Source organism: Lagopus leucura, unplaced genomic scaffold (assembly GCF_019238085.1).
Source record: "Lagopus leucura isolate 7727_CA_CO unplaced genomic scaffold, USGS_WTPT01 Super-Scaffold_100001, whole genome shotgun sequence".
Classification (NCBI taxonomy): domain Eukaryota; kingdom Metazoa; phylum Chordata; class Aves; order Galliformes; family Phasianidae; genus Lagopus; species Lagopus leucura.
In genome coordinates, this window is record NW_024962262.1 from 723,638 (window position 1) to 749,426 (window position 25,789).

At 39.7% G+C, this 25,789-nt stretch overlaps 1 protein-coding gene and 1 long non-coding RNA gene across 4 annotated transcripts in view; both read right to left on the reverse strand.

Moving 5' to 3' along the window:
- Positions 1–542: 542 nt before the first annotated feature.
- LOC122178143 lies at positions 543–5,543 on the reverse strand. 2 transcript variants are annotated; one of them, XR_006178244.1, is made up of 4 exons: positions 5,395–5,543; positions 5,133–5,265; positions 3,750–5,047; positions 543–2,066 (listed from the first exon to the last, which is right to left on the reverse strand). It is a non-coding gene; the product is annotated as an uncharacterized LOC122178143 (long non-coding RNA). The 2 variants fall into 2 exon arrangements; XR_006178243.1 differs by having other exon boundaries at positions 3,750–5,265; positions 5,395–5,541.
- A 5,936-nt stretch (positions 5,544–11,479) lies between these two features.
- The window catches only part of LOC122177504 (protein O-glucosyltransferase 3-like), a 55,520-nt gene continuing 41,210 nt past the window's right edge, over positions 11,480–25,789 (reverse strand). For both annotated transcript variants that reach the window (XM_042866932.1, XM_042866933.1), the window contains 7 exons: positions 22,885–23,082; positions 21,283–21,569; positions 20,635–20,851; positions 18,730–18,926; positions 17,702–17,896; positions 16,569–16,673; positions 11,480–15,739 (listed from right to left, as the gene is read on the reverse strand). In XM_042866932.1, the coding sequence (XP_042722866.1) occupies positions 15,614–15,739; positions 16,569–16,673; positions 17,702–17,896; positions 18,730–18,926; positions 20,635–20,851; positions 21,283–21,569; positions 22,885–23,082 (1,325 nt within the window). In that variant the 3' untranslated portion in view covers positions 11,480–15,613. The remainder of the gene's footprint in view (positions 15,740–16,568; positions 16,674–17,701; positions 17,897–18,729; positions 18,927–20,634; positions 20,852–21,282; positions 21,570–22,884; positions 23,083–25,789) is intronic.

The following is a 25,789-nucleotide window of genomic DNA, read 5'->3' on the forward strand; positions in this document are numbered from 1 at the left end:
TGTTGTGCTGTCCAACTAATCTTTAGAGGTACAAATGTCTCTGTAACCAAGTGATCTGTACACTGAGGAATTTAATGGATTTCTTAGCTGGAGGAAGAGGCTGTCACAGCATGCCCAGTATATAATGTAAGTCACTTACTTTGAATGCTGGCTTCTGCAATGCATTCAACAGATCCAATTTATGAAGACCTCATTATTTCGCTATTGGTCTTCCAAAGCCTTTCCATAAACTAATCAAAATTTCCCAAAGAATGTTTTATCAGGAAGAAAATTAGGGTATCCTTTTGTGAAAGGCTACATTTTTTGTTACTGTATCAAGGTGATTTATCATTGTGCAATAATAGGGAGCAGGTGTTTTTTCTGAAAGATTCATAAGCTCAATCCTACAAATGGATGCCTGGCCTTTGTGACCCTTTTTACCACATGCAAGATGACACACATCTCCTACTACTGATAGTAGTAGATGTACAGAGAACAAAAGTGCCACATTTGCTCCTACGAGATTGCCCAGTGTTCTTCAAAAAATACAATCAAGAACAAAATAAGCTAACTATAACATTTATTTAAGTTCATATACAGTTGTATTACAACCTTGATTAACAAAACCATACCAACAGGAAAAAACAATAAATGAAAACCTTACTATATTATCCCAAATGCTAATAAAATTTTGTGTCTTTAAATAAAGGTACTAACCTTCAGAGTAATTCAAAACTATAGATAAACAATCTTCATCACTGCAACAGTGGTACATTTAAAAACACACTGCAAAGGACTGTTAAGGGCATGGGATGCAGCCTACATATTGCTATAGAGCAGTGTGCATGGCATAATTGCCTATGTGGCTTGCCTGTGGTGTGAAACAGTTTCTCAGTAAAAGTCACGATAAAGGTGATTAGTATGTGCTTATTAAAGATGAGCACCGCCTGTGTCTGGAGTGAACTTCAGAAATGAGCGTCACATTGGGACCGGCACAAAAGTTGTGCCATTCACAGGTCCTTCTATCTGACTCTGCAGCTCACTGCACAAGATGGCGCATGGATTTTTCCTTCAATAAGTTACAAAATCTTGCCAGGTTAAGAATCTGTTTCACGGGTTTTGCAGGATGGGACTCAGAGTTGTTTAACAAGTTCTCATTTAGGATATTATTCAATGATTTAACTGGGAGGAATGCATGAGGATGCATCTTCAGTGACAAATGTCAAGAAGGATCTCATCCATGGCAACTTTTTTCACACAATGTGTCCCAAATGGCACGTGAGGAAAAACAGACACTGGGGAAAAAATAGCTTGCTTTTCTCTACTAACTGACAGAAAGAAGACCCAAAAGTCACTGTCTATACATTTGGACAGACGCTGCCAGCATTCTTCCAGCTCTTTCAAAAAATCTCCTCTTGCAACAGCTGCCATTTTGCAGAGTTCACTGGGCTTTGGCAGACACGTGACAGCTCTATGAGTGAATATGTTACACAAAATCTTTGAGTACAGTAATATTTACATTAGAACATGATCCAGTTTCCTTTCATTGAACAGATACATTCTTCAAAACACACAAAACACTGAGATTTTCTAATAAACTTGTGAAAAAAATTCAATATATATGGGAATTCATAATGTATTTCTTCAACGGATCAGAGGGGAGGCATCTGTATGTATTTCAGGCAGTCAGATCAATAACATATCCTCTGCACTTCTTTAAAACAATTGAACTTCTGGCAATTCACTGTGTAACTGCAATCATCTGATTCAATGCATCTTTTGGCAAAATCGCTGTAATCAACCAGCAAGCACTGGTCTATCTGTCATGGTGCCAGAAAGCACTAGAGATCTTGATTCCGTCATCATTTTTTCTCTAAACAGAAAGATATTGAAAAGCTCCAGCTATCTTCTTATCCCAGGGTTTTCTTTGCGTGTTTTGGAACACCTTGTGATATAAATGGGGAGCAGGTTGAAAACTGGAGGAGTCATTGATAAATACACCATGTGTTATCTCCCAGTACCCAGACTCAGTGTTTCCTGATGGAAATTATTTTAATGAAAGGTAATCACATCTACTTCCCTCATCCCTTGGAAAAGAAATGTAAAATCATTAGATGTTCCTGTAAGTATATCACAAGTAATGCAAGATAAACTGACAGGATGCAACAAGTTCAAATCATATTTTTCCTCTTTATGTTTTGCCATGATTCCATCACGTTGTAAATGAGAAAAAAGCTGGCGCTGTTAATTCCATGCTCTTACTAAATGAGATTATCTTGTACACAATAAATTGATTTGTCACCCTGGCCTATTCACTACAACTTGAACAGAAAAATAAATAGTGTCTGATGTTCCATTATTGATGTGATGCACATTAATGATGTTTTATTCCTAAGGCGATGATAAATGAGGAGGAAGTCCAAAACAGTATCCTGGTTTCAGCTGGCATACAGCTCGTTTTCTTCTTCCTAGCTAGGATTGTGCTGTGTTTTGGATCTGTGCACTGATAACACATCACTGTTATAGCTGTAGGTGAGCAATGCTCAGATGCTAAGCCAAGGAGACTCCATCTAGAGTACTGCACCCAGGCCTGGGGCCCCCAGCACAGAATGGATGAGGAGCTGTTGGATCGGGTCCAGAGGAGGCCACTAAGATGATCAGAGGGCTGGAGCTCCTCTCCTGTGAGGAAAGGCTGAGGGAACTGGGCTTGTTTAGCTTGGAGAAGAGAAGGCTCCGGGGAGACCTCATTGTGGCCTTCCAGTACTTTGAACAGAGCATATAAACATGAGGGGGAGAGGGGACATTTTACACAGGCAAATAGTGATAGCACAAGGGAAATGGTTTTAAACTAGAAGAGGGGAGATTTAGATTAGATATGAGGAAAAATTTCTTTACTCAGAGGGTGGTGAGGCACTGGCACAGCTGCTCAGACAGCTGTGGGTGACCCATCCCTGGAAGAGCTCAAGGCCAGGTTGAATGGGGCTCTGGGCAGCCTGAGGAGGCGCAGAGGGGGGCAGAGGGGGCAGCTCTGCCCATGGCGGGGGGGTTGGAACTGGAGGGGCTTTCATATTCCTTTCAACCTAAGCCATTCTATGATTCACAATTCTATGATTCTATGACTCTATTAAGTATGTCTCAGCTCCATGTGCTGCCCTAACAGTGAGGGTTGCTGGGGTTGCCCAAGGATCTCTGAGTTGGAAAGATGGAAAAACACTCAGCACTGCAGGGATTGTGGATTCGGGAATCTAGTTCCATCCACCCTGTCTTTTTCAGCTGAAAGCAGTTAATTCATGCAAATACACCTTTAGCTTTCATTCTGTAGCTATTTTGTGCATCCAAAATGAAAACACCATGAATACCAAGTACTGCAAAATGATGCTTCAAGTACCTTGTCTAAATTTGAGGAGAGCACTTGCTGCAACACCTGGCAAAGCTGCCCATCAGTTGAAAACCACTAACCTGCAGTGCTTCCATCCTACTGAGAAACTAACTCAGAAACAGCATGCTACTATGGTTACTCTATTTCAATTACAGGGTAGTATTTGCAGAAACAGACTCTTAATCAGGTTTGGGTCCTTTACTAGAGACAGTAGAAAATATGCAACACATAATGAGGCTCCTAGCAAGCAGACAAAGCTGCTTAAAGAATACACATTGATGGTCTCTCAGGAATATGCAAAGGAAGTCAACCTGGCCCACAAATATTTTTATAGTTCTCTAACAGCTTTCAAGTGGCTCACAAGAAACGAGTTCCAGCCTGTTATACTTACTTCTAAGACAGCTCTTCATGTTTTTACTTTGATGCTCAACTTTGTTTCCTGTGGATCATAGTTCCAGCTGCTTTCATCTCCACAACACATCCATGACTGCATGACTTTGAGAGGACTGGGGACAATCAAAAACACTGTTTAATTTATATTACTGTAACGAGCCTTGTTTTACAACACCACACAGCAAAAGAAGTGCCCAGCTCTGCACTGTACTGAGCAACTTGAGCAGCAACACAGCACTAAGTGCAGCTCTTATCTCTGAGGGTCAGTGCACTTCAGAACACAAGGATCTGTTCCTGTAGAGCCTACTAGTTCTGTTATATATTTCCGTTATATCAAAATACCCAAATCCCTCAACTTACCACAGTTGTTCTGAAAAAAATAACTGGGTAAAACTCAGTTCTCCAGTTTAGATCTGCAGAACTACTCCTAATGTGGTTTCAATCCTATCCAACATCTTCTTTATTATTTCTTAAGATATGACCAGCATATCCAAATCCTTCCTGGAGTCCCTTCCTAGCCAACATCAGCTTCTCACGATGCCTGAAGATACATTTTCTTCCAGTACCTCAGAACTCTTGAGGGTCCTGACACGGGCTGTCCCTCTGCAGCTGGCCATACCGCAGCGGGTGTTCTACCACAGACAGCAGGGTGTGCAACACACTCCTAACCTGTGTCTATTGATGGAACAATGGGTAGTTCTGAAGCACATCTGAGCAGTACGTTACCGTAAGCAGTCTGAGCTTGCAGTTGGTTACTTCTCTTCCTTGTTCCTTGTCAGTGAGTTCTGAGCAGTGGGTATAATGCTAAAAACCAAAGGCATTTTGTAATTCTGCAAGGTCCTCGAGATCTGCCATAGAACTAATCTATGGTAGGTAAATCAAAATCAAAGACAGAGTAAGCAGTTCCAGACAGTTCTCACCAGGAGATATGCTCAGTGTATTCTGTCCCACAGCTACCAACAATTCAGTAAGTTGTTCTAACGCCTGCTGTACTTGTCATTGTTAGAAGCTGACACAAAGTGAAACAAAAGACTGACTTTTTAAGGCTTGTTCTTAACTGCAAGCAAGTCATTACCATGGGCTTCCACCACGACAACATGTACAACCAAACTTGTTTGGGTACACACATGACGTGCAGTTCCAAGTGTCTTTGTAAACCATTTCTTTAGTGTCTTTGAACTGTTACTGAGCAACAGAACAGTAAAGAAACATGAATAAACGAACTATTAACTAGAACAATCTCATCCAGTAAGAGACAAGGAAAACCTTGTAAGCACTTCATTGACTTCATTTTATCTGAAAAATTGAGACAATCATAATTAGGACATGTAAAACACACCCACTTGGGAACCTGCTCTTCCATGAACAAAGGGACACTCACAATAGGCAGCTGTTTCCAGGAGTTCATCTTTCATCAAGGTTGGGACAGTAGAGCCTTACTCACAAAGCAGGACGGTGCTCAAAATCTTCTTTTCTTGCCCAAGATGTATCATCAGGTCTACTGCTTAGACTGCCTAGACATAGGAGCTATTTTTCAGAGATTAAGCTGGTAGCCAAGAGTGAAGTAAAAACCAAAAAAGCAGATTACCTACCCATAAAGGAACAAAAAATCCTATCACACTTTTTAATCAAATCTGACTTACGTTAAATGGGGCTGGATGTGGTGCTGATCCTGTCTGCAGTCACATCTGATGGCTGAGGTTTATATTACACAAACTAATCACAGCAGGAGTGCATCTTTTCTGAAAACAAGCAGAAGGATTGAAATAGAAATATAAGAATAATATACAGATTTACTGGTAGCATAATTGGGATACATCTTCCTCGGTATAGTGCATAAAAGAGCTAAAGAAAAATATAAAATATGATTAAAACCAGCAATAAAGCTAAGCAAAAACAACAACAACAGCAAAAGCTTAAATTGAAAACCAAGAAATTGCCTGATGGATGTAAAAACCAAGCTGAAAAGATATCCAGTAATGGGCAAATCTGCGTGATCAGTGGCACAATATCCATGAGTTATAAGGACTTCTGGGAGTCCAAATATTACCACTACGATTCTCATAGAAATAGAACGTACCTTCTATGATCTCTGTAGTAACACAAAGAACACAGCCGCTGGTTAAAAGAAAAAGCTATCATCATTTCTGCCTCAATACAATTAATAATGGGCTGTAATTAAACTACTTATGGTCTCTTCCTTTTTTGATGCATAAACGGAGTTTCCATTATTGTGAATGAGATCACGCATTTGGTGAGTGAAGAACAAGCTTACAAGTGATGATACTTATATAAGTTTCATTTTGTGAGGGGAAAAACCCAACAGATCAAGAAATTTATGCAAGGAAAAAGGATTTTTTACTACGTGTAAATATTTCTGTAGAAAAAGATGGAAAAATAGCTACAGAAAACTATTCCCAAATGCTAATTGGATGACGTGCATGCTGAGTATTCCTTGTTGGTGACCAACCATGCTGAGACCTGGGGCATTGCTTGTCACCATCCATCAAAATATCTGCCTCTCAGGCACAATTTCAGTCAACACATTTATTTTATCTTCACACTCACTTCGCTTCCTTAATAAAATGTGATTGTAATTCTTCCATATACAAAAACAGAGTGGATGTGGCACTGAGGGACATGGCCTTGAGCGGTCACAGGCATGGGCTGATGGCTGAGCAGATGATCCTGGCAGTCTTTCCAACCTTGATGATTCGATTCTCTGATTCTTGTTTGTCAGACACAATACTTCCTCCAAAATTCTTAATAAGCTTAATTAAGAGTATGGAAAGTTATCCCAGTGCCACACTGCCTTTCTGAACTCATTTCTTTCTACACAGCTTGCTTCTACCTCCTTACTATGTTGGAAAGGTATTTCTAGAAGCAGAAAGTCATGCCCCTACATTACAAAGTGCTTCCTTCATTAAGGCCAGTTAGAAGCACTGGGAAAGGATTCCCATGTGCACACCTCTGTTCCCTCTCCTTCCACCCTGCTCCTCGGGGCCCTCGAGGAGATTTCTTCCCTTCTCTCCATGCCTCTCTGTGCCCCCTGCTCTGGGGTTGGGGGCTGCGAGCCCCGACGCCTCTGCTTGCCCACTTCAGTGCCCTGTTGTTGGGTAAAGCTTCCCTCCCTGGCACTCAGCCTGTAGGAACAGTGGTTTCCAGCAGGGGAGGTAAGAGCTTTATTTGCTTGTTTCAAATTAAAGGTCGAGCTTGCAGTAGTACCAATTTCTCTCAGGACTGTAAGCAGAGAATAAGAAGAAAGAGCTTTATTTCCTTAAGACGCAAGAAGGGAAGAGTGGGCCCAACATGCACCAGCTGGGAAAGTCTTAACAGCACCCTGGGGCAGCTGCCTGACAGGGCTCAGAGAGCAGGGAAATTGAACTGCCTGCACCAGCACTTTTGAAACTGTCTGTATGTGCCTTTATATTTTCACACCATGTCCATCTCTTCGGTTCCAACTCAGAATCTCATTTTGCATAAATCAGAGGTTATCAGATCACCTCATCAGTCCCTTTATTTCTGGATAGCACCGTTCATCTCATCATCAGTTAAATATTGCAGCAACTTACACACTACTTTGACCTTCTTTGTCAACAACATGAAGACCTGATACATCACTTCTGTATTCAGACTCTAATAGAGATTTTAAAATTCGTCAGATGAACTAGAGACTTTATTTAATTTTGATTTGTTAATCCATCTCATCATAAAGCATATTAACCTTTATATTCACCAAGTGCAAAATGTAAGAAATATATTTAAAAATAAATCTTTAAAATATAGTTAGTGCTGTCATAATCAGGCACAGAAGCAAAGAATACATGCTCTGGTTAAGCCGGGAGATAGATAGTTTCAGCTAAGTTATTGTCTTTTATTTAGTAAGCTCAAAATCCTTGAGTGAATAAGACATAAAGGACTGGAAAAACCCATCCTAGATTTACTGATGTCATTATGACTTGGTTTCAAGACCGAGACTTTGAAACAGTGATCAAAAAGCTGTGCCAGTTATAGAATTCTCTTTGAAAGAAGACCCAAGTTTGCTAACTCACAAGATATCTTTCAGAAGGTGCTCAGGCCAGTTTGAAGAGCCAGATCTTGACAGAGGCTTTCATCAGTACTGCAGAAAGTAATTATGTGTAATTTCATATTAAATTAAAATGCAAAGCCGAATCCAGACATGTATTAATTTGATGATACAGGAAGAATATAAACATATGTACATTATTATACAAATGTGTTGCTATAGATGTATTATAAGCATGTGACATTCATTCAAAGAATGGAGAGGACCCCTACTAGGTGCTAACCCAGCTGGAAGCGCAGGAGGTAGTTTCTCTTCTGTGAGTGAATTCTGCTTGGGAATAGTGAAATGCCAGGGGAGTTGCCATGGCTGTTAGGTCTTGAGGTGCTAGCAGAGCAAGTGTTTGTGAGCCCTATGCCAGGAATGTTCTTCTGAAGTCAGAATGTAATTTGACAGCCTACCATTCAGGATTTGTTTCTTTGCTCATAATTTCAAATGAAAGTTTGTTTCAGCGGTCAGTGGAGAATTTTTCTTCATGAACTAATTATTTTTTCAAGCAAGAGAAAAAAACTTTATACATTTTGAATCAATTGATTGATTTGAAATAAAAAAATTGAATTACAGTCTTTCTTATGTGAAAGACAGTCCTAATTTGTTCAGTCTTCTTTCTTAGGCAGCCCACTTTAAGTCTTTGCACTCAACCAGAATGCATTTATTTTATCAGAAAATATTTCTAGTGAAATTGCTGAGCTACAGGAAAGAAATTTTAATACTTTATTAGCTTGTATGTAACTTCTTATTTCTTTAGGGTGTCGTCTACTGTTGACAAATGATGGAGTGATTGAAGGGAATTGGTTTGGGGGATGACTTCACAAGGTACTAAGTCATTAGAGATAGGATGCTGTGTGGCCAGAAGATGCCCTGCATCTCAAATGCGAAGATATCGGTGCCACTTTTTTCACTTCTCTATTTAAATTCTTTTCACTCAAAGTTTTCACTGGAGCATGTAACTTTGCAGACCTTATTTTTTTTTACAAATATAAATGCACTTAGCAAAAATTCTATGCCATTTACTCTAATGGGATTAGAAATTGACCTTTCTATGTGAATATTGCTTGTACTCCCCATATGAAGTGATTTTATAATGGCTTCCTTAACAAGATAATCCATCAAGGAACTATGTCAACTGCATCTAGTAACCTACTTAACAGATCCGGTTTGGCAGCTATTACACATTAGTGTGTGTCATCAAAGCTGGGTGTAATTTATATTAAACCACTGTAACAAACACATTTGACAGTAGGCCACAGTTCCTAGAAAAGGAAGATGTTCACTTATGAGCAGAATAATTTTTTGCAGTACTTTATCTTGTGGCTGGAAAGGAGAGAGCACCTACTGCTCATCAAATTCAAGTATATGGTTGACTTTGGCAACAGAGTATACAGCTGTGAGTTCATGTAGGACTTCACAAAGATCTCATTTCACTTTGGTGCGTGAACAGAAATAAGGCAGTAACTCTCCCTAGAGGAGACTTTCTTGGGATCTTCAGCAGACAGATTGCCTGTCTGAGTTGATTATATTAAGTTTTACAGGGAAGAGGCAAATTTCCTGTGGATTTGTTCATTTTGAAATCAAAGATCCAATTGCTATATGTATTTCTGTCGCTGGAATGGAACAATGCTGAGTGAAAGGTACTATCTTGGAGCAGAGTAAGTAGTAATAGCCCCTGTCTTCATTTCAATGAATGATTCACTACATAAATGGTACTGCTAATAGTCAGAAAAAAAAAAAAAAAAAAAAAAACCAATCATGTTTTTTGGATCTTTGGGAAGGTCTTTCTCATTTTTTTCACAGAAACATTTCCTTTCTTGTAGATAATTAGAATTTAGATACTATTTCATAAGAACTTCTTTGAATTATTCCACACCTTACATCTGTAGTACTCACATTTAAGTATTGCCAAGTATTTACCTCTAAGATGATCTAGTCCAAATATCAACCTGTCACCACCACACCCACTAAACCGTGTCCCTCAGTGCCACATCTCCATGTTTCTTGAACACCTCCAGGGGCGGTGACTCCATCACATCCCTGGGCAGCCTGTTTCAACCCTCACAACTCTTTCTGAGAAGTAATTTTTCTTAATATCCAACCTGAACCTCCCATGGTGCAGCTTTAAGCCATTACCTCTTATCCTGTCACTGTTATGTGGAAGAAGAGACCACCTCGCCTCAACCTCCATTCAGGCAGCTGCAGGTAGCGATAAGGTTCCCCTGAACCTCCTCTTCTTCAGGCTCAACAATCCAAGTTTCTTCAGCTTCCCTGTAAGACTTGCACTCCAGACCCTTCACAGCCCTTCTCTGAACATGCTCTGGCACTTCAATGCCTTTCCTGTAGTGAGGGGCCCAAACTGAACCAGTACTCGAGTGTGGCCTCACCAGAGCTGAGAATAGAGGGACGATTCCCCCCTGGCCCCACTCCTGCTGGCTGCACTATTGCTCATACAAGCCAGGATGCCATTGGCCTTCTTGACCACCTGGGCACACTGCTGGCTCATGTTCAGCCAGCTGTCAGCTAACAACCCCAGATCCATTTCCACCATGCAGCTTTCCAGCCACTCTACCCCAAGAGTGTAGGGTTGCACAGGGTTCTTGTGACTAGAGTGCATGACCTGGCACTTGTTCTCATTGTGCCTCATACAATTGGCCTCAGCCCATCAATCCAGCCTGTCCACATCTCTCTGTAGGGCAGAGATTCTTAATCCCAGGCAGATTGACACTTCCTGCACACTTGGTGCTATCTGCTAACTTACTGAGTGTGCTCTCAGTCCCCTCATCCAGATTATCAATTAAACAAGACTGGTCCCAGTACCAACCCCTGGGAAACACCTCTTGTGACCATTCCCTCATCCACCAGATGGGTCACTTAGCCATAGGAGATGAGGTTGGTCAGGCACGACCTCATGAACCCATGCTGGCTGGGTTCCTTGGTTGTCCTGCACATATCTGCATGATCTGTACTGCCTTTAACTGACTTCCTTTGAAGTCCTTGAGCAGCCCTGCGGAGAAGAACTCGGGGGTCCTGGTGGACAAGGAGCTGGACATGAGCCAGCAATGTGACCTTGCAGCCCTGAAGGCCAACTGTGTTCTGGGCTGCATTAAAAAAGGGGTGGCCAGCAGGAGAGGGAGGTGATTGTCCCCCTCTACTCAGCTTTGTGAGGCCCCATCTGGAGTACTGCGTCCAGGACTGGGGCAGCACAGGAAGGACGTGGAGCTCTTGGAGTGTGTCCAGAGAAGGGCACTGAGATGATCAGAGGGCTGGAGCTCCTCTCCTGTGAGGAAAGGTTGAGGGAACTGGGCTTGTTTAGCTTGGAGAAGAGAAGGATCAAGGGAGACCTCATTGTGGCCTTCCAGTACTTGAAGGGAGCTTATAAACAGGAGGGGGAACGGCTGTTTACATGGGTGGACAGTGATAGGACAAGGGGGAATGGTCTTAAGCTGAGACAGGAAGGTTTAGGTTAGATATTAGGAGGAAGATTTCCACTCAGAGGGTGGTGATGCACTGGAACAGGTTGCCCAAGGAGGCTGTGGATGCCCCATCCCTGGAGGCATTCAAGGCCAGGCTGGATGTGGCTCTGGGCAGCCTGGTCTGGTGGTTGGCAGCCCTGAACATAGTAGGGGGTTGAAACTAGATGATCATTGTGGTCCTTTTCAACCCAGGTCATTCTATATTTCTATGATTCAAACAGATATGCAAAATAATTCCTTTACCCTTATTCTGACAGCAAAATACAAAATGAGTGCCATAACCATCCACAGTACAGTTTTTCTTACATTATCAACCACTTGAAACACAAATCTCATTATAATGCTGAAAAAAATCAGACATATACTAGTGTTTAAATCTGGTGAATTAAAACGTACTCATAAAACGTCTTGTACTCCATCACTGCCCTTTCAGAACACTTTTGAAAACCTGAAGCTGCAAAGGAGCTGATAATATCCTAGGTTTATGTAATGCTTCTTTTTATTATTATCATTTCTTTGCAAGCCTCTCAAACGTGCTCAAACAGGTGATGTATGTTTTCCCTATCAGCTCTCCTCCCTAACTAAATAATTTACTTTCTAATGTAATGAAAGTCGGGCGTCAGCTTCCCAGGATGGATGCTTGAATCTAACATTCCATCAGGCAAACTTTGATCACAGGGCTTTTATTAATCTACAAGGCGGATCTGGAACAACACTTTCACGAAACTAATATATTAGTTATCTCGAGGGAAATCTTAAAAAACAGTCTAAAAATGTGCTGAATTTATATTTCAGCTATGGTCAACAGATGGTGATTTACTGGTTCTCATTTCAAAATGAAATTGATGTTGGGTATTTCCAAATGTGGGTGTTTAGATATATTAGGACAGTATAAAAGGATGAATTTTCTGGAGTATTCACTGTATGAAGCTACTGTGAGGTATAATAAATATTTACTCATTGCTGTTCAAGAACTATTAGAGAATAGCAGAAAATCTAGTGTATATATGCAGCTTAAAATACCGTGCAACATCTGTGTTACACTTTACTTGTGTGAACAGGTTTTACTGAATATTTAGCAATTCCTGTAACACCAGGCCAGTAAATATAATCCTGTCATCAAACTAAAATAGATCTGACTTCCTTCTGGCCTGGAGGGGCAATTGCTGTGATTGCTCATCATTACAGTTGAAATTGCATACAATACCACCAATGAAAACAAGAGAGGCCGTACCTTCCTTTATCTTTGGAAGATCACTAGTTATAAATTGCACCAGATTTTCTCAAATGAGGGAGCACATTTAATGAAAGTTCTACCCTGTCATGTCTCTACTGTTTTTTGACAAGATGAATGTATTCATATTTGTTAGGGTATTGCTTGCCTGTAAGCTATAAAACATCTTTAAGTCATTCTGTCAAAAACTTGTCTCAGCTTTGAAGGGAGTTCTTTTTGGGGGAGAACTTAGAAGATTTTTTTCCCCTGTCTTTGAGGGAAAAAAAAAAGAAGGACAAAATATTCACCTTTTTAAAAAATATTCATGACCACGTAGGTTTTATCTGCTTCTTCTTCCAGTTTGAAATACTCATGTTTCAAGCCAGGCAAGTTTTCCTACACAGGTGTTTGCAAAGAACCCTAACGGATGTATCATGAGTCCTTCCACTCCCTCGTGTTTTTTAGAATATAAACAGATCATTTGGGGATTTTTAGTTTGAAATATGTGTGCAAGGGGAAATTTTTCCTGCTTCAGCTGTCTGGTATGCATAATTGCCTTTCCTGAGCACACTTCATAAATCGTGATGAATAAAAAATGCAGACAATGGATCATCTCAGATCATATAGCACAATAAAAATGACTGTAAAGAGAGAAGGGAAGAGAAGCACATACCAGTTTTGAGTGTCACCTTAGCAATGGCACTGTGTTTCTGAGTTCTGATGCAGAAATTTTCTGTCAGATGAGCTGAGCATATATTTATAGGATGAAGTCCTAGAACGGATTGTCACGCCAAATAAAAATACAACCACTATTTATAACGGTGTTAGAACTAGAACAATATGTTGATGGGTAGAACAAGATGTTTCCATTTTTCTTCACCAGAATAGTTCAATAAACAACCAAGGAACAGTTTCTTTAGAAACCTGAGAGTCCTTCTACATTTAGCATGCAGAAAAACTCATTCTAGTACAGATTTTTTTTCATGTATTTTATGAGAGTAACTGGCAGTGTCGTCATATGCACAAATTAAACCCGTATGAAGCATACAGCACTGAATTCCAGCCATCTAAGCAATTAGATAAGTCCACAATCATGTTTCCACTCCTTTTTGCACAAGGAGAATTAGGTATTCAAGTAAGGCGTTATATGAGTGTAGCTGAGTAGGAAGAACACAGATGCCACAGTTAGAAAGCTGAGGCAACCTGAAAATCTGTGTTTTCTTACTGCAGTTTGGTCACTGTGCAAGCACCAAATATCTTTGTGTTTTCCTCCTGGAAGAAAACTTACAAATGAGGTGAGAGGTGTTGGGCTTGGTGATGCAGGAGGCTTTTGGCTTACCTTGCTTGGATGATTTCTGCCCAGTTGAACTCATGGTTTGCTTCATATGTTTTTGTTCTCCTGTCAACATTTGCTGCTTTTCAAAGCTCCACATTTCAGAAGTAATCTGAATTTAATGTTTAATGTACCAACTTTGAATGGATTTTTACCAGAAATCTACAAGCTGACTTTGAGTCTGAAAGCCAGACATTACTTGTTGGTCAGTGAACTCCATGGCAGGAGTGGGAAGGTTTGGCATTGGCCTCTCCTTCCAAGACTGTTTACATACACTCTGAAAAAGACAGTTTCTTGGGTAAATATCAGGAGAGCCACTGGGAGCAGCATCAAGGACAAGGATCCTTCCTTCATCCCACCTGAAGGTAGAATTTTACCTCTGCAGTACTGTCAGCTCCTTCAGGCCCTATGAATTTTCTATCATTATCTTGGTGGCTTCACAACTTCAGTGGAAGACTTGAACAACTCGTCTGCAGTCTGGACCTAAGGCACTTTTTGGAAATTCATCTTTGAATCAAATCAAGGAGAACAAAGTTATCTTCCCCACTGCTCAGTATGGGCTCTAAACCCTTGATTGTTACATAGAAAATGCAGCATAGGTTTTTCTACCAAAACAGTGGTAGCTTATCTGCTGTCCACTGAATTCAGTGCTCTCAGATTAGGTAGATTTTATCTAAATTCAGAAAAATGAATAAGCTCCATTTGAGGACTTAGGCATAGGAAAATTTCATGTAACCAAGTGAAAAACACAGCGACATCTTTAGCCCTACAGCAAAGTAAAACCAAAGTAGTCTAAAACTAACAAATTTCAGATGTATGAATACTCAGGTAGCTTAGAATAGCGTAGACTGGAACTGTACTAATATTTCACCTCTCCCTGAAGTTTCTAAATCCTTCTATGGGTCTGTACCTATATTCAGAGACATGGTCAATAGCATGGAATAGAACTTCAGAGTGGTGTGTTGGCATTCAGAGCACAGCTGTGATGGTTTTGATAGCTACACAGTCTAGAGTAGAATTTAATTTTGGTGATTCAGAGCAACTGTATGCAGTCAACTCTAGGACCTGGTTTAGTAGGGAGGTGTTGAACTAGATGATCTCCAGAGGTCCCTTCCAACTCCTTTGATTTCACAATTCTGTGCTTACAAAAATACTATTCTGAACTTTCCCCCTCCTCTCAGTTTTCCACTGAAACTGTTAAGGATTAAGTCATGTTCTCTATTCTATTACATCATATATCACAAAATGATCTCAAAGCAACACCAGATTTGATATCTGTAAATCTCAAATATTACTTTTCTTTGTCTAGTTAGAAAATTGTTTTGTATACAAGAAATAATCTAAAACTGAGGTAAACTTTATGAAGAAATCATAACACTGCTTTAGAATGTTGCAAATGCTCCTTTAGATTAACTTGCCCTGACTCATGGGAGATCTCTTTTGGATGACTCACAAAACTTTGGTATCTGGGTCCCATCGGGATCATGAGCAGCACTCCACTCTTCTTCTGTGATGATGCAATACATAAACCAAGTCCCCTGAATGCTCCCCATTACAGGCTCAGTATCTGCCTGGTGGAGGTCATGGAGACAAAACTGTGGGAACCAACGCTGCAGACCAGAGTCAGTGTGAAAAAGGATATGTAAATACAATAAGAATACATAACTAAGACTGTCTGCTAGTGCCTAAGTGTCTTAGATTTCACAGCTTAAATCCTATTTAAATTCTTGCATTGTAAGTGGGTGATTTTCTCCATCCGGTACAGTTATAGATCTTCCCTTAAAGGCTTTTTCCTGTGGCAGCTGCACACTGAGTCTCTGTCATCAGGCTGAGGTACAAGTTCCATTCCATCCCGTATTTCAGGTTCGCTGGCTTGGCGTTCGGCATATTTCTGAAATATGTAAACAACATTTAAGAACGCTGAACGCACCAAGGTGTAATTCATGAGACAGAATTTTCCTCCTCCCTTCCACTGAAAAGCTTGCCTTAATCCACAGTTCCTATGTCACTGTTTACAATCTGTTTACAAGGTGTCTTTTTAACACACCTACTAATAGGCTACATTGCCTCTGAAAACCTTTTAATGTTTTCCCATATCCTATGATTAATGTCAATTTGAATATTGTCATTATTTGTGTGTCTAACCACTTCATGCAGATAACACTGAACAATGCCAAACGTTGTGTCAACCTGTGACCACTGAAACTGAGCTCTAACTCCGTACAGCAAAGGAGGAAAAAGCAATTAGTACTTCCAAAGAGCAGAAACTTAAGTTTCACTGCAGATTTGCATCTGCTAGGGAACCAGTAACTCTACACTCATGCCTCACCACTCCACAAGCTGTATTTCCAGAATTTCTTTTCCCTGTATTCAGTGTCAGCAGAGAAGCGAGTGAGGGGACAAATACAAATGAAAAAAGGAAGGAAAGCTGTGTGCAGATTACGTCCTACCTCTATTAGAAACCATATAGCAAGTGACACTGAAAACAGATCTGACTGGGAGGAGGGGGGCAAAAAAATTAAATGAATCTGTCATTGTGCAAAACAACTATTATAACAGGCTGCCTCTTTAATTACAGGTTTTAGCAAAGTTCTTTACACCAATCTCCTGTGAATAATATAAACGATGCCTGCTCTTGAGGTAAGGACTGAATATGAAGCGCATAGCATCAGTAGCAGTAGCAGTTGAGGAAAGGTAATAAAACAAGCAATTGCACTAACCTGCAGCACTTTGTAGTAGTAGCAGTAAAGTCTGTGAGGCTGAAGTAATTCTCTTGCCACCGACTGTCCTTCTTTAGCAATTTTTTGTGCTTCTTCATCGTTTTCCTAGAAAATTGAGAAGAAACAGCAATGGATACCAGAACAATCAGTGAGTTCCTTGAAGCCTTGCTGGCATAAGTAATTTTAACAAAGGGACTATTCAAACCTGATTCTTCACAATTGCTGGTATGCTGCAAAGGGACACTGTTTAAATTTGGGTGTTTTTTTTTAAATCCTGGATTGCTTTTATGGTTCCCATTGGTAGCTCAGGGCTATCACTGACACCTCTCATGGGCAACAGAACAGTTTTGAAAACAAAGTTGACTGTTGCTCCACTGTTTTGCTAAAGACACAAGCCTCTTCAAAAGCAGCTCCGACATCTCCCACGTGTATTAGTTACACAGAAGACAAGCAGCTGTAGCCTCTTCTACGCAGTGCAATTTAAAGTTTTCCCTTTAGAGATGTCTGTTTGACTGACATTTAAAAGTGATGTGTGTAATGCCAGTGTATGCATTTCAACTTATGTACTTGCTCTCAAGTTTTGTAGGTGTGCATTTCAAACTTGCAGTATTCTCTTCTGATTCTTTATGAAGCACTGTCAGAAAAGAATTTTTTTTCCGTGTTTTTAACCTAATAGTTAAGCTTAAAATACAAATGGCATTTTCAGTCACACAGAATGCCAACCTGTTATTCTGAGCAGTGATTATGTAGAGCAGTGATTCTTTTGTACATTCGAACAAACATGCAATAACTTCTGTTCTAGTCAGAACCTGAAAAAAGTGATAGAACTAATTAAGTAGGATTCTGGGCGTTTCTTTGAAAATTACTCACATTAGTCATTATACAAAGGCTTTGAATCACAAAAACCCTTCTACACATACCTAAAATTAATTTGCAAGTATATCACTGAATAGAGAGTTACTTGACTTATGGCCTTCACCTCCCCCCAGTAACAACAAAATGCACTTCTTTTATCCCAGGATCTCAGCAGAGAGCGCATGCAAAATATGTACCTGGAGAAGAGTACTAAGATAAAAAAGAGAACTAAGATAAACTGTAATGCATTCATTTATTGAGTTTGTAATGTAACTTACCTTAGCCCATTTTATTTTCTCTAGCAAGTCCTCTAAGCTTCTCTTAACTGGAACATAATGTTTCCATGGTTTCAATACAGTATAAAAATGTTCATAGTATTGGGAATCTTGCTTCAGTACTAGGCTGTCACCCAGCAAGAGGTATGGAAACCTGTAAGCTGCTACAGTCCCATCAACATTCACCTGGTATTTGTACTGCAATGTGAAGAGAGAGGGAAACAAAAAGTGAAACATTTTGCAACAGAACAGGAACACTGGCTACACTAAAGTTCCTCCTCTAGGCAAGACACAGTTGTGTTTACTAGTTCTCATCTTCAAGCCTGCCTTAGTGTAATGCAGATGCAGTTTCGTGGTGTTCCGGTAACATTAAGATAAGAAGATTTGTTTTCAGCCCAAGATTTACAGTCAAGAACCTTGGTGTCACATGGACTTTTCCTGATGGGTATTATTCTATTTAAATGTCCTTTGGCAGAACAAGGAGTAGAGCTGTAAGTGAATTAATATTAACCTACTCTTCAAAAGAGTAAATTTATTCTCACTTAAAACTATACAGAATAATTAAAACATTATTCTAAGAGCAACCACGAGTACATTGCTCTGCCAGATACCCTTGGCTGTTCCAGCACTTGTGATACATTGATCTCTGGAACAGAATCTCTGTTGCCATGTATTGTAATTACTTTTTACAGAACTCTGTCCCCTTCACTTTTTACACACACGTTGTGTCCATTGTTTTCATACTTACTCCAAGTAAAAATCCTGATGGTGAGCAAACTAATTTCTCAATTTATTTAAAAAATAATCTTGAAGAACTCTATCAAGTATGGAGTATCAAAGGGACTCTATGAAGAAAGGGTAGTGGCAATGACCTTGATTATGAGTGGTCTAGCTACCCTGCAAGAACCAGTGTTCCCAGATCAGCACAATTATTTCATTTACTGAGTAGAATTAGCCAAAGTAAGCCTTGTTTTATTACTCAGTAAGAACCTGAGAGCAAAGTTAATCTGAGACTATAATTTGCTTACTACCTTGAAGAAGTCAAAGAAGCCCATCAGTGGAACCTTTCCCAACTCCTTTTCTTTCTCTCTGAAGAAGAAATACCCTGTTATTCCAGCATCCAGTAGTTCTGGATTTTCCTTGGATAACTTGACAAGATAGAGACGTTCTTCTCGGCTGTCTCGACCTCTAAATAAAGCTTGTTCTGTTTTGTTGTCCCAGAATGGGCCTATGAGCATTGAGTGATAAGATGAAAGTGAACAGTAATGAGACAGTTACGAAATGGTTAGTGCTATGAACAGGAACTTGTTATGGCAGTGATATTACACTTAGAGACAAGGAAAAACAGGCATGATTTCTCAGTTAACAGTCAACACATAATCACTTATTAATCACAGCGCTTACACTCCCAGTCCTGGTTTGAATTTTTGGGTTGGAACACTGAAAAACTTTTAAAAAGAAAAGTAGAGAACTGCTTTTACACTTGACAATATTGCAAATATCTTGAAAGCTATATCATATGATCAAGGAATCACAGAATGGCCTGGGTTGAAAAGGACCACAATGATCATTTGAGTTTCAACCCCCTGCTATGTGCAGGGTCACCAACCAGCAGACCAGGCTGCCCAGAGCCACATCCAGCCTGGCCTTGAATGCCTCCAGGGATGGGGCATCCACAGCCTCCTTGGGCAACCTGTTCCAGTGCATCACCACCCTCTGAGTGGAAATCTTCCTCCTAATATCTAACCTAAACCTTCCTGTCTCAGCTTAAGACCATTCCCCCTTGTCCTATCACTATCCACCCTTGTAAACAGCCGTTCCCCCTCCTGTTTATAAGCTCCCTTCAAGTGCTGGAAGGCCACAATGAGGTCTCCCTTGATCCTTCTCTTCTCCAAGCTAAACAAGCCCAATCCCTCAACCTTTCCTCATCAGAGAGTTGCTCCAGCCTTCTGATCATCCTAGTGGTCCTCCTTTGGACTCATTCCAAGAGCTCTTCTTCTATATAAGAAGTTATAATCAAATTAGGTAAGTAAAATAATAATTGAAGTAATAATCTGTCTCTAAAGACTGTCACAGTAACAAAACTTTCTTTAGAGAAATCCACTTTTGTCACCCAGCAATCTAGTTAGGTCTTTGAGAAGTCACTTGATGATTTACAAAGGAAAAAAACGTCTGTACTGCGTCCTCAAGATATTTAGTAAAGCCTGGAAAACTTCCCATCTGCTTCCTTCTTTCCTTTAAAATCACTAAATACGCATCCTTCATTATTCTGCTGGGACTTTCTTTAAAGGCACACCAGAGTAGAGTAGGATCATCATGTAACTGGAAGAACAGTCGTACCAAATCAGTAAACACAGATTGCTTCAAACTGATAATGTAACTAACCAAATCGACTAATTTAAAAATGAAGTGACAAAGAAAAGACCATGAACTATCCAAATAAAAAGAAACAACTCCTTATAGGAGTTAAGGAGTTTTACTCCTTAACTATTGTTCATGTCAATTGCATCATCCCTAAGAATTCACGAATGTCTTGGGGAAAAAGACCCTGTCAGTACAGCTGACTTTTCCTTTGAAGCTAGAAAAACAATTCAGAATATCCCATTCTGAGCTATTTTTATACAATTTTTTTTAGTGGTAAGAGGCTGCAGCACAGTACTAGTTTGCCAATTTCAGCAGCTATCTTCTGGATACTGTTAAGTTAAAATTCACCATTAGCATGAACTGGACTTCTTACATTTTGGCTCTAAATCTGTATTAATCACCTGCTTTGTAGCAGTGTTGGAAGGTTCAGGCTCTGTGAAAACTACACTGTTTCTATTAAGAGACCTCCCAGGACACTTATGAACTAAAGATTATAACAAACATTATTTAAAGGCAGCTTCCTTCTTTGATGGAACTAAAACCCTCTTTTTTAAATCCAACCTCTAACTTACCCATATTTCCTTGAATAGAAAGGAGATCATTTGTGACACCACGGAGGGTTTCAAGAGTTGAATGGGTTATGTCATATGTTGGAAGGATGATGTCTCTCGAATCCACAGAGCCGCACCATGAGATGATGGGAATAGGCCCAGGCGTATCATTGGCTTTTCGGTACTCAACTGGCCAATCTCCAACATTAAGATAAAACTCCACATTGGGGAGACGAACCTAAATGTATGCCCAAGAAAGTATAATAACACAGGTATAATTACACTGCTCTTTGCCACTCTTAAGTAGAACCCTCAGCTCTCATGTGATGAAGAATCAATAATAAACAAAGATTTTACAGATTTAGATGATCTTAAGATTCTAATTGCAAATTTTTGTCCAGCAAATAAGTATGAACAGAACTTTCAGAGGTCAGGAAGCCTACGGGGTTGAGTCTTAGCTCCTACAGATTTTCTATCAATTTAATTAACATCAAACTCTGATCCCACACATTAGTTCTAGCATGATTCCTACAGAGATACTGTCATCTTGATAAAAAATAAATTTAAATCTCACTACACCAATGACAAATCTGAAGTTATAACAATACATACAGTGCTGTTACATTGCAGTATGATTTCTAGTTTTGCCTAAATTATCAAAACTGATACCTTTCTTGCCAGTGACAGCAACATTTCATCAGAGAACATTTTGAAGTCTGTGTATTTCCCTAAGGAACGACGGTAGATGCGATTATTGAGAATAGTGTAATGAACAATAGCACCTCTTGTTTGACTGAACTTTGATGGGATTTCTTTAAACATTCGCTGCAGATCAATGGTGGGAAAGGGAATGAAGTCCTTTGTAATCTGAGGCTCCTGGGACGGGCAAGAGAAAACATTCTGCCAGATCTCAGGGTCTTCTTCAGGGCAGTCGCAATATTCATGATAAACAGGTCCTGCAGAAAACAAGCACTGAGAGTCTATATTTGTGCTTCTAAATCAATCATAATTCCCCAAACAAACAGGCACAGGAATCTAGAAATCAGAGCGGCTTGAAGTTTTTTCGAAACAACAAAACTACAACATCCATTTCAGAAACGAAAACAGTACATTTTTTGTTACTTGTTGAGGGCAAAAATCCTCTCCCAAATGAAACTCCATTCTTGTGCTGCCAGCCAGCCAGAGAGAATAGAATTGATCTATGTGTCTGCAGCTAAAGCACAGGTGTTTCAATTTTTGTCTAAATCCGAGCTTTGACACAGCAGTTTCATCTGGCCACAAGGTACTTCCATCGATGCACCACCAGCCTTCCTTTCTATCTTTCTGAAGTAGGACTGCTTACACAGGAGCCGCACAGAGCATGAAATAAAAGCCCTTATTTCATGGATTTCTACTCAAAACACGTTCTGTCCTGTGTCATAGTATCATGGCTGCTGGTAAACACGCATCAGCATAAGGAAGACAAACCGCTACCTGCAGGATTCAGGACAGTTTGATTTCAGCTTGAAAGTGTTCCAAAGTTTGTACTTAAGACATTTTACAAAAATAAAACATAGCCAAATTCTGGTTAGAAGAACAAGTGCTAAAAAGAAACAAGACTTTCCAGGAAAGTAACTTCATTATCCCTTTATTTGCTGAACAGATCTGTTTTTGAGACAGAGGTAAGTTAAAGAAGCAGATCTGGAATGAGAGAAATTTGCCTTATCTTCCCTGATTTTAAATACCTCTTACATAACTGTACAGACCTGCATTGAATTAAACTGTGCTATGAGAAAAAAGTTAAACATTAGCCTAGCTAGAGAAACATTATCTTTGTTTTCATGAAGCATCACAGCATTTAGAAATCATGGAGAGACATATACATTATGAAGTATTGGGAACAACACAAAATCCTCACTTTTGCAGGTATTAATTTCTACTTCAGATAAAAATCACAAAATGCTTAAGTGAATTGCTGATTGAAAAAAGGTAAAAGTACCATTCCTCTCTTTTTCCTCTTAGACAATTTGGAGAAATCCATTTCTGGTTGCAAGAGTGAAGACGAAGTGTCCAGACACAGAGACTTAACATCAGAAGCCAAAATCGACGTGTACATCCTGTAACTTGGCAGTGAATAAGATTGTCACTGCTTATTTGCTCTATGAAGGGAACATTTGTGATGACACTATATGAATATGAGCAACCAAACCTCTAATCTCTCACTTCTAGCAGTAAATTAGCCCACAGCATTTCTGCAGCTACATTACATTATATATATTTAAAAAAAATTACCTTTCAAAATGTAAGGAGATTGAGCTACATGCTTATCACCATAAAGTATCTCAATCTTTAGCCCTTTTCTGACACTCCCATACATCCGATACCGCATAAGAAATGTGCCATCATTTCTATCCAGAGGGTGGGGAGTGTAAATTCTGGTGATCTCTTTTGGAGAAAGTGCTTTAATTACCACTTTAAATTGTGTTCTTCCTGGAAGTAGGAAAATAAAAACAGATAAAAGCACTTTAAGCGACTAGAATCCCATGTATGAAATAAGGTGAGAGCAAACTTCAGCTGGATGAAATCCATAGCATTTAATTAAATTCTGCAATGGAAATTTTTTGATTATACCAATTTGGTAAAGTTCATCTCCAGCGACAGAATGCCACTCTAGCCATTTCTCTTGATCATGACATGCCTAAAAAATGGAAACCTGTAGATGAAGATAAAAAGTTAAAAATGATTACAACACAGAAAGAAAGGCTAACAGTTAGGGTAGTACGGTTAGGTTGTGGTTGGACTTGATGATCTTGAAGGTCTGTTCCAACTTGAGCAAATCTATGATTCTATTCTATTTTGAAATTTGTGTTTTTCACAATTTTGAAGATTAGGTTTAATCTTATGTTTTCCAGTTAGTGTTCTGAGGAACAATCATCTTCTCTAGAATAAGAGAGAGAGAAAAGCAAGCTAAAAGAGCATAGGAGAAAGGAATACTTGCCAGCCTGTGGAAAGGTAGCTGTAGCATGCAGGAGTCAGATACAAATTGTTCACCTTTGGGCTGCAGCTGTCTGTCTTGCATATCTAAAGTTCCAGCTACTGAAAAGCAGGGATAAGAGGGTGATAGTAGAGATGTTTCTTGGACATCTGTCTGACCCGTGCTTAAAAATCACCAGCATTTCATCATTATTGCCCCCTCACTTTTTAACTGGGCTTGGAACATTTTGTGGACAACATGAGCACACATAAAGATAAACCTGTTACTTCCTTCTATTACTGCCACACATGAGCATTGCCAGTGGTGTTCTCCAAAAAAGGGGAGGAGGACAGTTTATTTTCAGCATTTGATGGTTTAATCATTGCAAACCAAATACGTGCAATGACTATTGCCACAAATTAGCATACAGAAAGAAATTAAACTGAAAAATTCCAAGTAAAATCAAGCTGTTACTAAAATCTAAGTATGTCCCAACAGCATTCAAAGACTGAGATGTTACATTTATTTCTATACATTTCTTATCTGACTGTAATTTACATCCACAAATAGTGCACTGATGTGGGATGTAAGTACAACAGTCACCTAATGATCAATCATGTCTTTCTTAGAGCATTAGATCTTGAAACTGAACGAAATCAGTTCACATGCAAGAGTCCACACATCAAATTAGGCTGAATCCCTGTGTTTCCAGCTGTGTGTCTGCTGCCAACAGATGTCATGGTTCCTCACAACAGTTACCCTCAGTAGCCCAGATTCTTTCAGATGTTGGAGTGGATCCCTCTATGAATTAGCATATGGTCAACGTCTCCCAGCAGAAGAATCTCTCAAGACTGAACACACTCCTCTGCTTTGCATTCAAATGGAAGAATATAAGATATAAATTATTTGTAATCATCCCTCAGTTTTCTTATTATTCAAAGTCCATGTCAGCTAAACATACCAAAAACCAAGTCAGGATATCTTCATTTAACAACACACTGAGGAAATAAAATCATTATCAGTATTATCAGTACTCAATCTTTCTTGGAATGTCAGTGTGGTGAGCAGCACTACCACAGCTTAAGGAACGCTGAATCTTGTGTCTTTGGTAGCAGGCAGCTCCATCACAAAAAGCCCTCACTTATCCACCCACAGTGGCTTCCAAAATTGCATTTGTCTCTTCTGAGAAATAGACAAACAGTAGGGTTGCCCCAGATACTCCGTCCACTCCTCAGAGGAAGGGCCAGAGGCCAACTCCCTTCTTGCTTAAGTGGCAAGCTGAAATAAATTAGCAGTGAAGTTATGCAGTGTGAAATTTCCTTGGGCAAGTAGATCAAGGAGCTCAAACAGACTTAAACTCCAGAACAATTTATCTGAATGTTATACTGGTTTAAATCTGTATGTCTGTCACAGCCTTGGATCCCTGCAGCTTGTAGCTATGTGAGCAGAACTCATACAGACTGACTCACAATTTGGGAGCGCCACAGTTTGATTCAGTACTGCAGTACAGATGATTTGCATCTGCAAACTGCCTCATTATCAAAGAAGAAATACAGTTTCTTTTCAAGTATTTTTGATATCTAGCTTCTAGTTACATTCTGACACGACACACAGTAGAACTGCACTGATCAATTTAAGAATGTCTGTATGATCATGGACCATAAATCAGCCTTTACACCAAAGGTCTTCTCAGCTTCTTTTGTCTTTCTGCCTCAAGCAGGGTATGCATAGTGCAAGGTAGTAAGAACGATGAGAGTACAGAGAAATATTTTTTGAACTTACTGTCTTTTCCCCTTCTATAAACTTCTAACAACGGGGCTTTAAAAATCACAGCTTTTAGACATAATTTTAGTAGCCTTTAGAAGACGTTTTCCATGGCTGCTTAAACTACATTTTAACATGCTGGTATTTGTTCCAACAAAAGAATCCCAGGGCAGTAATTTTTCAGTAGCCAAGTTCTTTCTAAATGTATCCTTTAGCTCATCTTCGATCTGTGCAAAATTAAGTTGTGCAATGAAACATTTGATATTAAAAACTGTCATGGTTCTATGTTTTTGTTTTTGTTTCTTGTTTTTGGGTTTCAGTATTCCACATCAAAACATCATGTAGTGTACGGGACATTAAAGTGTCACTGCCCCAATCCCAGCTACCTATCCCTGTACATTACAGCAGTCACGGGATCTGGCCCTTCCGGGTGGGGGGGGCGCTCTCTTGCTGCCTTGC